Consider the following 17,064-nt stretch of genomic DNA (forward strand, 5'->3'; position numbering starts at 1 on the left):
GAGGATGTCCCTTGCTCAGCTTTCTGAGAAACATCTACACACACACTAGGATAGTGATTCTGACAGATGAACATACCTTGGGATCCACCAGGGCCCCGGCCTTGATGAGGTACTTCACTGCTTCCAGATGGTTGTTTTCGGCTGCTTCCATCAACGGGGTCCTCTGGTCTTCTGAGCAGGTGTCAATATTAGCGCCCGCCTAGTGAAACAACAGTTCAGGTGTATGGGAGGGCTGTGACGGTAGCCACCGCCTGGGGAGAAGCGACTTACAAGCTTCTACACTCAAAAAAAGAGAGCCGTACTGTTTCAGTGACCAACAATGTCTGAGTTTTCTAAATATGTATTCAAAGATGTAATTATTCTATTAGTATCAAACCTTTAAGCAGAATATTTCTGCTAGATTTCATTCCACTTCTAAGGTAATTTGATAGAAAATGTTTATAGCACAGGAGTGTGACAACACCTTTAGAAATGAGGAGGATGGTGACAACTTTCTAAAGCAGACAAAGAAGGGGAGGGAGGGGCCCCTGAGCAGAGAGGAGGCAGGAGGCAGGTGCCGGTTCACCCCGCCAGGACACACAGCACCCTCTCATTGATTTAGTACTCGCCAAAATAAATGGAAAATCCTGATTTCCAATAGCATGCATTCCAGAAGTTTCCATTTTTCCGAATAAACAGAGAAACTGGAAAGACCAATTAACCGGCAGGTATACATAGACTGAAAGACCAATTAACGGCAGGTATACACAGGTAAATTTTTCTTGGTCTGAAACTTAAGAAGCCCCCAACTTTAAAACTGGTTGTGTGCTAAAAGCAAATCAGCTGTTGGGCTGTTGAAACCTCTTCTCCATGAGGAAAAACTTCTTAGATGACAAAAACCTAGTATTTCATTTATAAAATAAACATTTATTATGAAAAAAGGTTGAAAATAGTATTGTTTTTACCATTAGTAATTAAAAACCAAAAGTAACACAATTAAATAAGGAATGTTTAAACAGCCCTAGAATGGTCTATATGGAAAATGAGGCTAATTCTAAAGGCTAAGAGGGGCAGAGGCCAGGCACGGCGGCTCATGCCTGTCATCCCAGCACTTTGGGAGGCCAAAGGCAGGCAGAGAAGCCGGGCGCAGTGGCTCACGCCTGTAATCCCCGCACTTTGGGAGGCCAAGGCAGGTGGATCACCTGAGGTCAGGCGTTTGAGAGCAGCCTGGCCAACATGGTGAAACCCCGTCTCTACTAAAGATACAAAAATTAGCCAGGTGTGGTGGAGGGCGCCTGTAATCCCAGCTACCTGACAGGCTGAGGCAGGAGAGTTGCTTGAACCTGGGAAGCAGAGGTTGCAGTGAGCCCAGATTGCACCCGGCACTCCAGCCTGAGCAACAAGAGTGAACTCTGTTTAAAAAAAACAAACAAAAACACAAAACAGAGGGGCAGTGAGAGGCTCAGGGGACTCTGACTAGAACGAGCTGGGCTTCACCGAAGAGAACACGGGGTCCACAGAGCAATGATCAGAGGTCAAAAGGCTGAGGCCTAGAGGCTCACAGCGGGCGCAGTGATCCAAGGCTGACCTCAAACACCAAAGCTCAAAGCCAAGATCCGGCTGCCAGACCTGAAGGTAAAGTAGCGCCAGAAGTCTACAGCGGCTAATTTTTAACAAATAGTAAGCTTGAAAAACACAAAACAAGGTAGAGAGCGAGGCCCGTGCTGTGCAAAGGAGCTGTGGCTCTGCCTGCACCCTCAGCACACAGAGGCTGCTCCTCCAGCTCCCAAAAATCCTGGTGAAAGAAGAAAGGGTGCGCCCTCAAGGGAGAGGCTGGCATCCAAAGCCCCTGCACCAGCACCAGGCCGGCAGCGCGGGCGGCAGCGCAGACAGACCCGAGTGACAGACCGGAGTCTGCAAGGGCAGGAGGGGCTGACGGCTTCAGGCGGAGCATAGGGGAGGATGGGGGTCCTTTCCCAGGAAGGAGGGCTTGGCTATGGCGGCCCATAGGAAACGGGGGCCTGCCAGCTCCCCAGCGCAGAGCCTTCACAGACCCGCACCGCACCCAGGACCCGGGTAAGCAGAAGGAAACGACCCCGCCCATGAAAACACGGGACACTGAGACAAAGTCCAAGAAAGCTCTAAGAGTGGAGAAAAGCAGCGGAGAAAAGGAAGAGTCAAAGCGAGACCCGCGCGGTGGCCAACGGTGTCCAGACAGACCTGCCAGTGCCAAGAAACAGGTCCCGCCCCACATCCAGCTCCATCCTGGACCCCACGCAGACGCGGAGCAGGACCCGCCTTCCACGCGCTCCCCAAACCCTCACTGCAAGCGGAGCGGCTGGCACTGACCAAGTCCCACACAGTCTGGGGCTCCAAGGCCGAAACTGCCGGCCGCTCACCCTCCGCGAGGCTCTGACGGACGGCGCCCTTCCCAGGCTCGCGCGCACGCCCCGCCAACGGCTACCCATCGTGGTCCACCTCCCAGGCATTGGGACCGCAGCAACTCCCGGCTGCAACCCAGGAGGCACAGTGGCTCTCCCAGTCTTCGAGGGGAGAAGAGACACCTGCAAGGCTCCCTAAACCCGCAACTTCCCTACACCTGCAAGGGCCCCAAAACCTGCAAGGCCCCTACACCTGCAACCTCCCTACACCTGCAAGGCCCCCCTACCCCTGCAACCTCCCTTCACCTACAAGATCCCTACACCTGCAAGGCCCCCAAAACCTGCAAGGCCCCTACACTTGCAAGGCCCCCTACCCCTGCAACCTCCCTACACCTGCAAGGCCCCCTACACCTGCACCCTCCCTATACCTGCAAGGCCCCCTAAACCTGCAAGGCCCCCTACACCTGCAACCTCCCTTCGCCTACAAGATCCCTACACCTGCTTCCGCCCTACACATCTGCAAGGCCCCCTAAACCAGCAATCTCCCTTCACCTGCAAGACCCCTATATCTGCAACCTCCCTACACCTGCATGAGCCTCACCTCGGCTGAGGCACAGGCAGAAGCGGGTGCAGGTGGAGCCTTTGCCAATGCCCTGGGCCCCCCTGCGTGTTGCATGGCCGGCTCTAACAGTCGCTCAGTCATCTGCCACCACCCAGCAATTGCTTCAGCATCCAGTCCCTGCTAGGGGACTCTGGGAAGGGGCATCCCGGCCAGGGCTGGTGCCACAGAGCAGTCCAGCTTCTGCAGGCAGGTTTGGGGTACAGTGGGGAGAAAGCAGTGCCCACCCCACCCCTGCCCTTCTCTGAGAGGCCTCTGTGGCCCCTCTGCCCCCTTACTGGCCCCACAAGAGTGGAGGGGGAGACTGCCGGCAGGAGCCATCGGGCCCTCGACCCTCTCCCCAGCCTAGGGCCTGGCCTCTCCACTTACTGCAGGGCACCTCAGTTCCTGGGGGGCTGTCCAGCGGAGCACACAGGGCCTCCCGCTGTGGGCAGCTGTCCACCTCCTACTTGCCTATCTACACTCCCAATGCGGTAATGACCTTGGCATCCCCACCCACCTCCTATCCCCAATGTCCACCATCAACCAGCCCTGCCTACTGGGGGGTGGCCCCTGAAACCCAAGGGCCCCCAGTGCTGCTCTGGGATCTAGACACCCTCTTCCAGGGGATGCCACCCGACAAAAGCATCTATGACGTTTGAGTCAGTCACCCTCGGGACCTGGCGGCCCCTGGCCCAGGCTGGCTGCTCTCTTGTGAGGCTCCTAGGACAGGGACCGCTCCTCCCTTCCGCTCCCACCCCAGCTTGTTGACAGGGAGCCAAGGCCAGGCGGGTGTCTGCGACCCCAGCAGCCTCGAAACACCAGGCAGCAGCCTTGCTGGGAGTCCACAGTGTTTACTGGACTACCCAACGTGTGGTGTGGCCATGGCCCAGCTGGCACGACCCTGGTCCTGGTCAGTCATGCCTCTGTTTCCCCTATACTCAGAGGCAAGGCTGTGGGGGGCAGGGCTGAGCCTGGAATAGCCCTTCCCAGTCCCCTCTTCTCAGCCCACCACCCATCCATCCATCAGCAGCTGTCACCGAATGGTAGATACAGCCTGGGAAGGAGGTAGCACCTTTTCAGGAAAAGGGATTAGGGAATCAAGACTGGACCCTACATGGTCTTGGTAGGGGCGTGGGGGAGATAACAGTAAAGGAGTTGACAACATTTTTTTTTAATGAGAGATGACAGAAGAGCAGACAGATGAAAACATGAGTGTCTGTGGTGACTTCGGATGGGAGCGTGTGGCGCCTCACTCAGCACTCTCCAGAAACCGCAGACACAGCGTGAAACCCGACAGCACGAGGGACCAGGACACCAAAGGGCAGCAGGTGAGAGGGCAGCAGCCCCTGGATCCACAGCAGATGGAGGCACAGCTCCGGCCTCTACAGGTTCGAAAACACAGATCAAGTCAGTGGGGAAAAGGCCCCAGGGCACTTGAGGCAGCTCAGACACCTAGGAGGCTCTGTGACTGACCCTCAGAGCCCCTCCCCAGTCTGGGAGCCAGAACACTGATGCCCCCAGCACCGGCAAAAGGCTGGGGTGGACTCCAGGTCGGCTGCCAGGGAAGCACTTTCTGCACGATGGATTTCTCTGTCTGCACTCAAGGCAGTGGCCCCTGGCGAGACGGCTACTGAGCCCTCCAAGCACAGCTCATGTGACTGAGGGTGTGTCTTCACTTTTTTTTTTTTTTTTTTTTTTTTTTGGAGACAGAGTCTCGCTCTGTCGCTCAGGCTAGATTGCAGTGGCGCGATCTGAGCTCTCTGCAAGCTGCGCCTCCTGGGTTCATGCCATTCTCCTGCCTCAGCCTCCTGAGTAGCTGGGACTACAAGCGCCCGCCACTGCGCCCAGCTAATTTTTTGTATCTTTAGTAGAGATGAGGTTTCACTGTGTTAGCCAGGATGGTCTTGATCTCCTGACCTCGTGATCCACCCTCCTCAGCCTCCCAAAGTGCAGGGATTACAGGCGTGAGCCACTGCGCCCGGCCATGTCTTCACTTTTAATACACACAGCCACACATGGCCGAGTGCCTGTGCTGCAGTGGGGGCAGGGAGCCCTGGGGAGACTCAAGCCAAGTGGGACCTCTGGTTCTAGGGGACCCTCTTGAAGGGATGGGTAGACATGAACCCCTCTGGTTCCGGGGGACCCTCTCACAGGGTGAACACACCCCTCTCCTGTGCTGCTGCAGGAGACCTGGCTCAAAGACATGACTGAGACCAGAGCCCAGGAGAGATGACGCCACGCAGCCAAGATCGGAGCCTGAGGGAGATGACGCCACAGGCCCTCACTGGTGTGGCCAGAGCCTGCCTAAAGAGTGGGTGTGAGATGTGAGACACCCCTGCAAATGCTGAACCCCTGGTAAACAGCACCCTTGGATTCAGGGCAAACTAGAGATAAAGCCAATCGCTCTCTTCCTGGAGAATCTCAGGAAAACCGCTTAGATTCTAAGGGGAAGAAAAAATAGAAATCCCTCTAAGACCAGCAACAGTAAGTTCTGCAGGGCGGGTCATCAAATTAAACATCAGGCTAAGAATTTAATCTGAAGTGGTTCCAGGCTGGTCAGACCCCAGGCACTGGATGAACAGCAGCACCAAGGGACATAACGATTCGATTTCCTCCCAATACATCATTTTATTTCACAGCACTAAACTCACAAGAAACTATAAAACAGAATGAAGAGCTCTGTGCTCCTCACTCAGCCTCCCCAAAGATGAGTTTCAGGCAAGCACAGAACGCGGGCAGTCAGCAGGGAGCCCCGGCAGGGCCAGGCCACTCAGCCCCACGGCCATGTCCTGTTTTTGCACTCCCTTGTTTTTCTGACTGACGGAAGCAGACACAAAGGAACTCACGCTAGACAACTCAGCATAAAGGTTAGACGCAAACAAACAGAACCCTCCTGCGCGAGGCACGTGCGGGGCGGTGAGACCAAAACAGCCGCTGCTCCCGGGGAGGGCACTCAGGTGTCCACCAGGTGTCCAGGGAGCCAGCAACACTGCGTCTCGAGGGGGCAGGAACATCAGGGCCGTAGTAGAATGATTTGTTAACCATATGTTTACATTTTAAGGACTTTTCTGTATGCATGATGCAACCATATATATATTTTTAATTTTTTAATGTTTAAAAAAGAAAGCCAAAGAGAACACCAGTGTCTTTCAAAGGAGTGGCAAGCAAATTTCTCAAGAGGAAGAATGCAAGTCGGAAGACAGTGGCATCATTCCTTCCATGATCTGAGGAAAACCACCAGCCACCTGGGATTCCAGGCACAGGAAGAATGTCTTCAAGAAGCCTCCACAGCCAGCAGTGGGCATGGAGAACAGGCTCCGCACGGCCCACCCTCACGGGCTCAACACAGCCACATTCATGGCCTCGCCCAGCTCGTGGCCATCGGGGCAGCGCTCATATAGCCCTTGTTCCCGTGGGCCCGTTCCCCCACGTGGCTCTGCACACTTGTCCCCATTCAGGTCCATCTGCAACAGACCAGAACCACGCCGCACCCCTCGTAAGGCCTCCCAGCCGGATGCCTGGCCCTCCACCCGCATCTGCTCTCGAGCCCCACACCACCAGCTCCTGCCTCTTCCAGACCACGCTCTCCTCCTCTTCCTCAGAGCCCCAACTATGAATGTCCTGGCATCACTCCTGCCCTGAACAGCCCACCCCTCGCTCCAGCTCTGCCTGTGTCCAGAAGACCACCCCCCACTCCCTGACCCCCGGTTGCCCCAGACCTCAACCCCTCCTATAAGCCTGTTCCCACCAGGTCAGCCACTTCCCTCATGGTCTCACCATGAACCACGGCCCACATGACTCGTCCCGAGGCCACCGCACTGCCTCTGAATCCTTTCCTGCTTCTCCCTGACATACCCAGCAGCCTCCGCGGCTCCTCCTGCATGGAGCTGGCCCCCAGTGCCTACCTCGGCTCAGCCCTTCTCACGACACACTTTCCTCTCAGCCTCCAGGAGCCCCCCACCAACCCCTGGCTTACTGGACCCCAGTTCACCTCAGCTGCTCCCTCCCTCACCCCCTGCCGAGGCTTGGCTCCCCCATCACCATCTCATTCAGTCCTGACCTTGGTAGGTCAAGTCTGCACGTGAGACTGAGAGGAACCACTGAGGCAAAAAGTGGAAAGTTTGTAACTTCCAGACTAACAGAGAGAAGAGAAATGGCACAATCAAAATAAAAATCAATTCAAAAGACGGCAAGAAGAACGACCAAAAAGTACTGGCTTCAAAAGGCTGGCACTCTGGTCTGAATGCGATTTATTTATTGAGATTGGGGGCCCCAATGAGGTTGGGAGGCCAGGCCTTTAAGAGGCGATGAGGCTGCGAAGATGGAACCACGCCTTTCTGAAAGGCAGGGTCAGCCCCCAGGAATGGACCTGCTCCCGTGTGGGCGGCCTGGTCCACAGCAAGGCTGTGCTGGAGTGTCTCCCTCTTGGTGCGGTTCCTGGCTGTGTTCAGGAACAGCTCAAGGGCCTCACCAGAAGTCACCAGAGGCAGCCCCTCGACCTTGGGCTTCCCAGCCTGCAGAACTGTGAGAAATAAATTTATTTTCTTTATAAATGACTCGGTCTCAAGTATTCTGTTACAGCAAGAGAAAATGGACTGAGACAGCTAGAAATTAAAACTACAATATAAGACATTACATATAAAGGACTAAAAGTTCCTACTAAAATACCAAGATGGTTGGACTAAATTTATAAAAATCAAGTTCTATGTTTAAAACACATACATCCAAAAACGAGGGAAAAAGGTAAGAATAAAAGGAGGGAAAAATCATTCCAGATAAATAGTAACAAAACACCATCAGTTACGACTCTGGAAACGGGGGACAGACTGAGGCAGCTGCACAGCAGGTGGGTGTGAGCACAGCAGACGGCGCGCCCCGTCACTCTCTCCTTCCCGGCCCTAAGAAAGGCAGACACAGGTGCGGTCCGAGGGCACAGGTCCATCCCAAACAGTGGGGCCCGGGGGCCCCAACAAAACACCCAGGCCTGCAAATCACCCTGCAGCTGACAGCCCTCGGCAAGCAATAGCTACCACCGGCTTTTTAGTACTTTACTTTAAATATAAACAAGAATCACCGGGCATTTGAGGAAAACCTTTAGATAAGAAAAACTAAAACAAACAGAGCAGCATAAAACTTCAAAGTAACCATAATATCATCAGAGAACTAAGGAAGAACAAGAGACTACTGAAAGAGGAACTATCCGAGAGCAGAAAGGAATTCTTGGGATTTGAAAATGTGACCACACATGTTAAAAATCCCCCAGGAGCTGGAAGCTAAAGGTGAGAACGCTGCCTAGAAGGCAGAACCAAAAGACAAGAAAACAGACCACGGCACGAAATCGGTCCAGAAGGTTCCACGCCTGAGTTATGAGAGGCCCAGGACAGAACTGAGACAGGTAGAGGACCCGGGCACAGAAGTCACACAGGAAATCCTCCTGGAACTGACAGGTGTGGATTTCTGCACTGAAAGGGCACAGCACATGCACCAAATGCCCTAGTGGATCTAAAAAGACCCATGTTACAACGAGGTGCAACTTCAGACCAGTGGGGTTCAAGGAAAGTTTCTCAAGTTTCCAAATAATAGGTTACATGCAAAGGATCAGAAGTCAGACCGCACCAGACTCAAACCTGGCATCTGAGAAACAGGAGACCCAACACGGGCATCAGGGAAGGGACGTCACGGGGGACAAACAGAGTTGTGTGTCTGAACCCAGAGAAAGCGGGCAGTGTTCAGATGGTTCAGAATAGATTAGCAGGAGGCAGAGTCAACTCAACCAACAGAAACACAAGCCACTGATTAACGACAGACACAACATGCCTGTAGATGACACGGTTCAGCTTGAAAACGCACACATGATCTGATCTAAACAAAATGGGAGCCAGTCAATGGGGCTGTGGAAGGGCGTCCGTGCCTCTGCGAGTGCCTGGCTCCCCCAGGGGGAAGTCATGAGTGTGAAGAACCAAAACCAAAACCAAAGAAAGCAAATCAAGAAACAGCCAAACAGCAGCATGCTCTTCTCAAAGGCCGCGGTAAATGCCGGAAGAAACAGTGGGAAGCACTGATCCACCTGCAGGACTCGGGCAGAAAAGCTGATTCCGTGTCCGCTTCACAGTTCTATGGAAGAACCACAGTTCTATGGAAGAACCAAAAACGTGGTATGATTTTGCTTTGATAAAAATAAAGGAGAGCAGGTGAAGAGCCCTAGGAGGGCGCCGTGCCACCGAACCTGAACCAGCATGTGGCAGATGTCCACGTGTCCAGCCTCCGCCGCGGCGTGCAGTGGGGAGCGCTTATTCTGGTGCTCCATTTTGAAGTTGGGGTCAATTCCGTCCACTGTGAACAAACACAGTTTTATTAATGATTTCAGATGTAGCTACAGACTCCAGCTCAGGACTGTCACGATGGCTGGCAAGCACTCACAAATGACCAGCTTCCACACAAACAGCCACCTCGAGCCACGCCGCAACCCGCCCACAGCACCATCCTCTGGACTTGAGAATTGAGTGTGCTGGTCTCCTGTGGAATCGAACAGGCAGGTCCCTCTGTCAGAACTACCTCGGCAAGGCACGCTCTTCCCTTTACCGCCCTGCTCAAACTCTGAGGTTCCTTCTGTGTTTCCGTGCGTCCTGGCCACGGCCGCCCCAGGCCCTGTGAGGCAGCTGACCAGGGCAGACATACCCTAGGGGAGCAAGCAAGGCCGGGGACAAAGGCCTGAGCATCGGTCACTTCCCAGGAGGTCTGAGGGGACAGTGAGCAATGGAGCAGTGAGGTGACCTTATTGTCATGTGAAGTCTGTGACAAAAATGATTAAAAAACTGCTGGTCAACATAAATAAACCTTTTTTTAAGGGCAAATGGTTCCGCTTCTTTTTACTTGACGTACTGTCCAGTAAAGGGCTTCTTAATCATCCTTTTCAAACCAGAGACGTTGAACGTCTGAGAAATCAAGCCTAGAGCTATGAGCCCAGAGACCCGATGGCCACTGGGAAGGCTCTATCTACTCTATCTCACAAGCACGCTTTTGGGTATTAGAAATCTAATGCAATCAGTTTGCCTGTTATAAATTGCCTATAGCCGAAGCCTACTTTGTCCACACCACAGCTGCTTTGATCAGCACAGGTGAGACACCAGCTGCCGCCATCACCACACGTCTCAGCAGGGCTCCAACTCACTAGTTTTGCTTTTCCTTCATCTACATTTCTGCTTGATTTAATAATCGCATTCCTAATTCCTTTTTAAAAATTAGAATTTTGTAGAGAATAGTTCTACCATCCTGCATAACTAAATATGAAAACCATAAAAAGCCTCAACACCAGTGGGCAACCTCTTCACACTCAGCAGAGAACTCAGAGACACAGAAACAGAAAACCAAAATGAGACCAGCCTTCTGAGGAAGGGGTAACAACTGCTCTCGGCCTCTTTCAGTGCCACAGGGCTGGTCGCGTGTGCCCGGGTGGCAGGAAGGAAGGCACTTACCCAGCATGAGGAGCACCTTCTGAAGCTCCCCTTGCCTGGCGGAGAAGTACAGCTGCTTTGGGTGGAAGCGAAGCTTCTTGGGTCTGTGGGAAGCACAGGACAACAGCTGGGTCAGCATGGGGCTCCGCGTCCCACACGTGAAGCTGAAGGCTGGAAGGCCCAGGGGACGTCTGCCCACCAGCCCCACAAGCTCAAGTGCAAACCCACCAGTCTTGAGATATCTCATGGTAAAAGCTGCAGAACAAGAAACTGCCTTCCCAGTCACTGCAGGAGAACGCTACACACTGTGAGGCCTTTACACAACACGACGACAGAACCAGCGCAGGATGCAAGGGAACAGGGTCACGGCAGGCCCCAAGGACCTCATCTATGCTCAGCACAGCCAAGACCAGCCCCAGCCAGATGAGCCCACACAGCGTGGTCATGAGTGAGGGCACAGCTCGCACTACAGAAGATGCCTGGGGCAGTGAGAGCTGGCAACACTGGCACTTTTGCTTTGAAACCTTAACTCGATGACTAAGCTGATAACTGATATGGTTTAGACCTGTGTCCCTCCCAAACCTCATGTTGAAATGTGACCTCCAGTGTTGGAGGTGAGACCTGGTAGGAGGTGACTGGATCCTGGAGGCAGATCTCTCATGAATGGCTTCGCGTCATCCCTCCCCCTGGTGATGAGTGAGTTCCTGCTCAGTCAGTTCCCACAAGATCTGGTCACTTAAGAGTATGGGAGCCTCCCCTTCTCTGTCTCTTGCTACTGCTCCTGCTTTGCCTTCCACCATGACTGTAGCTTCCTGAGGCCTCCCAAGGAGCAGACTGGCCAGCATCACGTCTCCTGTACAGTCTGGAGAACCGTGAGCCAATTAAGCCTCTTTTCTTTATAAATTATCCAGCCTTAGGCATTTCTTTATATTGACACAAAAGCAGACTAACACAATCACCAAGGGATGGGGGAGAGAGTAGGGGTCGGGAACAGTCTGGGGTCTGGTCAGTGAGCAGGGCCTGTGGGCATCGGCAGATGGCACCGTCACTTCAGGAACAGGCTCACAGGTGAGGCTGGAGGCAGACAGAGGGGAGCTCCAGGGAGGAGGCCAACACAAGCCTCAGTGCCACAGTCTGGTCTGCCTCCCTGGGGGGGGCAATGCTGAGAGAAGGATGAAGAGGGTTGGTCTGCCTCCCGGTTGGGGGGCAATGCTGAGAGGAGGACGAGGTGGGTTGGGTTTTTGCGAGCTGTCAGGAAAGCCTGGAGGGCCCCTTGGCCCAACCCTTGCATTGCACAGATGTGGTGGGGCCTGGGAGGAAAATGGTGCCAAGGCAGCAGAAGTAGTGTCTGCTCTCATGACCTAAGGGGAGTTCAGGGTCAACAGCAACCAGGAAATGTTTGTCAAAGCTCACCAAGACTACCTCCTCACTTAGGACTTCAAAGGTGTCACATGTTGCTCTTAATATAATGCAGAGGACAGTAATTTGCAATGATTTCCCAAAATAGTGTGACAATATACAAATTATTCTAATAAACAGCATTAATCAAAAAGCTGAAAAGTGCTAAAATGACGCCATGAGGAAAAACACGGGGTGCACATTAAAACAGGCCCTGAGACATCTCTGCAATCACACATCAGGTCTTACTTTTCTGAGTCGAGGGCGATGAGAGCACTCTCCAAGGTTTCCTTCCCTGGTCCCTGGGAAAGACCAGGGGTTGGCCTCCCGAGCCCAGCAGGTCCCGATGGATCAAAGCCCTCGGACATGTGGGAGGCTGTACCCTGCAGCTTGTCGTCCTCCGAGAGCGGTGGCCCAGCAGCACTTCAGTGGGAGGAAATCGGGGAAACGTTTATGAAAACATGAAACATGGCCTGTTCCGACTCTGACTGCCCCAGTGCGCTGTTTTCTAAGTGAGAGCTGCAGATTTGCTTACTGTCCGCTGAGTCCCTGGATGCAATGGTTCAGGATTCAGAACCAAATCTCCTGAGAATACCACAGCAGCTTTTCCTAGACTTCTGGGCAGCATGTTCAAAATCATTCTCATGAATGAGCTTCAAGCTGAATCTATCAAGTCCACTGCCCACCCCCATGAAAAGGAAATCCCACTGGAATTTTGATTCAAAGTGCATTAAATTTACAGGATAATAGGAAGGAATCACCTTAACATGTCCACAATTTGAGTCTCTTTTAAATAATCTTCAAGGAAGTTTTCGTTTTCTTTATATTAGTGTCACATTTAACTTCTTTTGTTCTGCTGGGTAGTGACAGATTTTGTTGCTGTTTTGAAAGGATCTCTTTCGTAATTTTATTCTCAGGTAGGAAACTTCTGGTAAGGAAGAAGGCAAGTGGCTTCTACCTCTTCTTATCAGATCCTCTTACTGACTCTTGAGCTCTAAAAAGTTTTCAGCTGTTTCTACTGGACTCTTTCAGGAAGACAACTGTATCTGTCTAATATGAATACTTCTAATTATTTGATACTTTTTTTGTCTTCAGCTAAGGCCTTCAAACCTTAATGCCACAGAACTCAGTCACAGACTGCAGCAGCTACCACTCATCTATCGCCTGTGTACTGACGGGACTGTGCCGGCAACAGAAACACCACAGGGCTACATCAATGGGGGTGCTGTGAAAACCGGTTCAAAACAGGCAAATGGATCTACATAACCAAACTGAAAGAGAGCAACGTATGTACAAATGGCAATAAATGAATTTCAGTGTCTTAAATGTCAGAAATCACCATGAGCATCAGCATCAGCTCAGAGACTTCTGGAAAAAACAGCAGAAAGCAATAATGTTAAAATAACAACTGAAACCTTTTCAGGTGAACGACTGGAGAGCCCAGCCAGAGCCTGTGCCAGGTACCTGCCCGTTGTGGTGTCGGCCCTGCCCTCCAGGGCTGAGCCCTTCTCCTGCCCGGGGACTGGTGTCACGGTAGAGGTGGTGTCTGCTTTAGCTATCGTCACCTCTTTGGCCTTGGAGCTCTCCTCCCCACAGTGGGGACAATAGCTGGCGTTATTGACTCGAGAGGCACAGTCTTTGTGGAAACGGTGAGAGATGCTGCTCTCGGGCTGACACTCCATAAAATTACCCTAAAAATGGGAGGACAACAAAAATGTTTTGTTTTAATTGGGGTTAGTATTTGGAAAAATAAAGTACTACTAAACTGGCACCGCATTCCACATTGGGCGGTCTGCAGAGTGAGCCATGGGTCGGGGTGGGGTCCAGTCTTGGCCTAAGGCATCGTTAAGGAGGAGGAACGATGCTTCCCGTGGTACTCTCACCCCACAGAGAGGAAGCTGAAGCCAGACAGAGGTCACTTGGCTGCCTCCGACCCACCCAGGCCCAGGAAAGCTGAGGCTGCCCACAAAGAGAAGGCCTAAAGAAGGACCCAAAAGGCCCCTATTCTGAAGGGCGGATAGGGACAGGGCCTGACGACAGAACCTCAGGGCACGGCATCAGCTGGAGCTGCCCCAGTGCTCGGCAGTGCAGCAGATGTGGTTTAGCGACCCAGGTGAGCCTCGGGGAGGGGCACACAGCCATAAGAACAGCATTTTCTTGCAGAAAGTCAGAGATAAACAGATGTAGCAGAAGCAAAAACAGGATGTTTGAAGATGGGGAGGACATGCAAGGTGTGAAGTCCAAAGAAAAGCCCCCAAAAGTGGAAGCTCTTGGCCCAGGTTCACAAAGGGGCAGCAGGGCATCTCTGGGTGCCTGAAGCTCACACCCAAACACTCACACACACAGACGCGCACACACAGATGCTGACAGGCAGAGGCTCACACAGATGTGCGCGCACACACACATACACTCTCATACATGCACAAGGATGCCCACACAAGGGAGCTCCATAGGGAAGCGGCCCATTCTCAGGGGGCCCTGGGCATGGCTGAGCACAGATGCTTGACAGTGAGGTCACGGATGACCCAAGATCCCAGCAGAAACAGCCCAGGGCACAGCAGGGTGGTGCTGCCTCTCCTGGGAGCTGCGTGCTCTGTACACCCTCGTCATGGGTGGTGAACGTCCTCAGTACAGCCTCCACCTGGAGTCTTCAGTGCGTCACAAGCCCCTCACCACTGCTCTCGAGCCCCAGGGCCTTAGACACCTTCACCCGACCCCCACTTCCCTCCTCCGGCCTGGAAGTCCAGGTCACACCATCCTAGTCATCTCCGAAAGCGGCTTGCAGGTGGAAGGAGGGAAATGGGGGTTGGAGGTGAAAGTGTCTAAGGCACTGGGGCTTGAGAGCGGTGGTGAGGGGCTTGTGATACACTGGAGACCTCCAGACAGACACCAGACCTGGGTCAAGCTGCTGGACCACCTGACAGCAGGTGGACACAGGACAGGAACCAGCACCAGTGAGCAGACAGCAAGCCTGTGGAGGACACAGAGGCCGCCCGACTGGGCTCTTACCGCTGTGCAGAAGTAGCCACAGCCGGGACAGCACTGGTGCTTCACCATGCGGCCCCGGTGGTCTTCACACAGCACAAGGAGTGGGGCCTTGTTGGATGGGCGCATCAGCTCATACTTGACCACGCTGTTTGTGCACCGGCCCAACTGCAATCAGACAAGACTGGTGGTCAGTGTCAGAGTCACGAGAGGCCAGCATTCCCTCCCACCAGGCGCTGGGCAGTGCAGGCACAAAGGAGCTGCTCAGCAGGTGTGGGCTGACTGAGCCGAGCCCTGCAAGGCCAGCTTGGCTTTGTGGGTACCTGCTATACGTCTGCCAGCACCAGGGACACACAGGGAGCCTAGAGACGGAGACGCCCACCATCTGCACAACCAGCAGATCCAGGGGGCCAGGCACACCCACTCCCACCAGATCCAGGGGCCAGGCGTGCCCACTCCCACCAGATCCAGGGGGCCAGGCGTGCCCACTCCCACCAGATCCAGGGGCCAGGCACGCCCACTCCCACCAGATCCAGGGGCCAGGCACGCCCACTCCCACCAGATCCAGGGGCCAGGCGTGCCCACTCCCACCAGATCCAGGGGGCCAGGCGTGCCCACTCCCACCAGATCCAGGGGGCCAGGCGTGCCCACTCCCACCAGATCCAGGGGGCCAGGCGCATCCACTCCCATCAGATCCAGGGGCCAGGCGCATCCACTCCCACCAGATCCAGGGGGCCAGGCACACCCACTCCCACCAGATCCAGGGGGCCAGGCACGCCCACTCCCACCAGATCCAGGGGCCAGGCACACCCACTCCCACCAGATCCAGGGGGCCAGGCGCACCCATTCCCACCAGATCCAGGGGGCCAGGCGCACCCATTCCCACCAGATCCAGGGGGCCAGGCGCATCCACTCCCATCAAATCCAGGGGCCAGGCACACCCACTCCCACCAGATCCAGGGGGCCAGGCACACCCATTCCCACCAGATCCAGGGGCCAGGCACACCCACTCCCACCAGATCCAGGGGGCCAGGCGCATCCACTCCCACCAGATCCAGGGGGCCAGGAGCATCCACTCCCACCAGATCCAGGGGCCAGGCACACCCACTCCCACCAGATCCAGGGGCCAGGCACACCCACTCCCACCAGATCCAGGGGCCAGGCACACCCACTCCCACCAGATCCAGGGAGCCAGGGGGCCAGGCACGCCCACTCCCACCAGATCCAGGGGGCCGGGCGTGACCACATCCACTCATATGTGCCTATCAGAGGGCCAGCTGCTCAACTCTGGCAGAAGTCAAGGAAGATTCTGAGGCGAGAGGGGCTCTGGGCTGGGTATCAAGGAAACATGAACATACACCTGGCAGGAGGGTCCAGGCCATCACAGGCCAGCAGTGGGCAACGGCATAATGAATCTATGGGAGCCCCAAGGATTCCAGGGCAGCCAGAGGAACCTGCACACGGGGCAAGGAGCAGAACACAGAGTCCGGGGCCTGCCTGGGGGACATGGTCAGTGGAGGGTTCTGAGAGGACCAGGACTTGAAGGCGCCTGTGGAGGTGAAAGCACTGAGGGCACCCAGGATGACAGGCACTCCGGAGCGCACCGGACAAAGCCTCACTGGTTTGGTATGGAGAGTTCTCTGATAGCCAGTAAGAAAACAAGAAGTAGGCCCCCCCAAAATAAGCAAAGAATTGAGTGACAATTCACAAAAGAAGAACTACAAATGCCCCCAAAGGAAATTACACAAAGAAATTCAACGTAAAAAGCCTCTGACATTCTTCTTATTTGGTCGGGCACACTGCAAAGCTGGTGTCTGTGGGTCTGCAGAGATGAGATGCCATCACTGTGAGTTCTATCCCAACTTCATGGCAAACAACTTGGAGACATGAATCAAAAAGCTTACAAATACATAATCTTTTTTTAAGACTCCACTTGAAGACAAAATTAAGTGCACAAGCATGTATCTAGAAGGACCTAGCTTTTGCAACAACAGAAAAGTAGGAGCAACCAACCTGTCTACCTGCAAAACAGTGGCTGCAGGGCACGCCCAGGTGGCATAAATGATCTACCCTGAAGCCAGCAAGAGACTTCCCGATGCCCAAATGAGGCTGTATTAGAATCATCCAGGAGATTTTTTAAAAGACAGTCTGCGCACCACCCCATACCTATGGAACAGGACCTGAAAGGCATAGAACCAGGGCATGTACGTCCTGCAAAAGTGCCCCCTCCACACCACCAGCACCAAGTGCTTCTGCGTGAATCCCT

At 53.9% G+C, this 17,064-nt stretch overlaps 1 protein-coding gene and 1 pseudogene across 8 annotated transcripts in view; one reads left to right on the forward strand and one right to left on the reverse strand.

The window, feature by feature from the left end:
• The window catches only part of EHMT1 (euchromatic histone lysine methyltransferase 1), a 226,360-nt gene that overhangs the window by 44,778 nt on the left and 164,518 nt on the right, over nucleotides 1–17,064 (reverse strand). For all 8 annotated transcript variants that reach the window (XM_033238348.1, XM_033238346.1, XM_033238345.1 and 5 more), the window contains 6 exons: nucleotides 14,823–14,966; nucleotides 13,278–13,504; nucleotides 12,063–12,236; nucleotides 10,437–10,519; nucleotides 9,188–9,294; nucleotides 77–199 (listed from right to left, as the gene is read on the reverse strand). In XM_033238348.1, the coding sequence (XP_033094239.1) occupies nucleotides 77–199; nucleotides 9,188–9,294; nucleotides 10,437–10,519; nucleotides 12,063–12,236; nucleotides 13,278–13,504; nucleotides 14,823–14,966 (858 nt within the window). The remainder of the gene's footprint in view (nucleotides 1–76; nucleotides 200–9,187; nucleotides 9,295–10,436; nucleotides 10,520–12,062; nucleotides 12,237–13,277; nucleotides 13,505–14,822; nucleotides 14,967–17,064) is intronic.
• Nucleotides 2,951–3,941, forward strand: LOC117099443 (annotated as a pseudogene).

This window comes from Trachypithecus francoisi, unplaced genomic scaffold (genome assembly GCF_009764315.1).
Source record: "Trachypithecus francoisi isolate TF-2019V2 unplaced genomic scaffold, Tfra_2.0 Lachesis_group16, whole genome shotgun sequence".
In the NCBI taxonomy this organism is placed as follows: Eukaryota; Metazoa; Chordata; class Mammalia; order Primates; family Cercopithecidae; genus Trachypithecus; species Trachypithecus francoisi.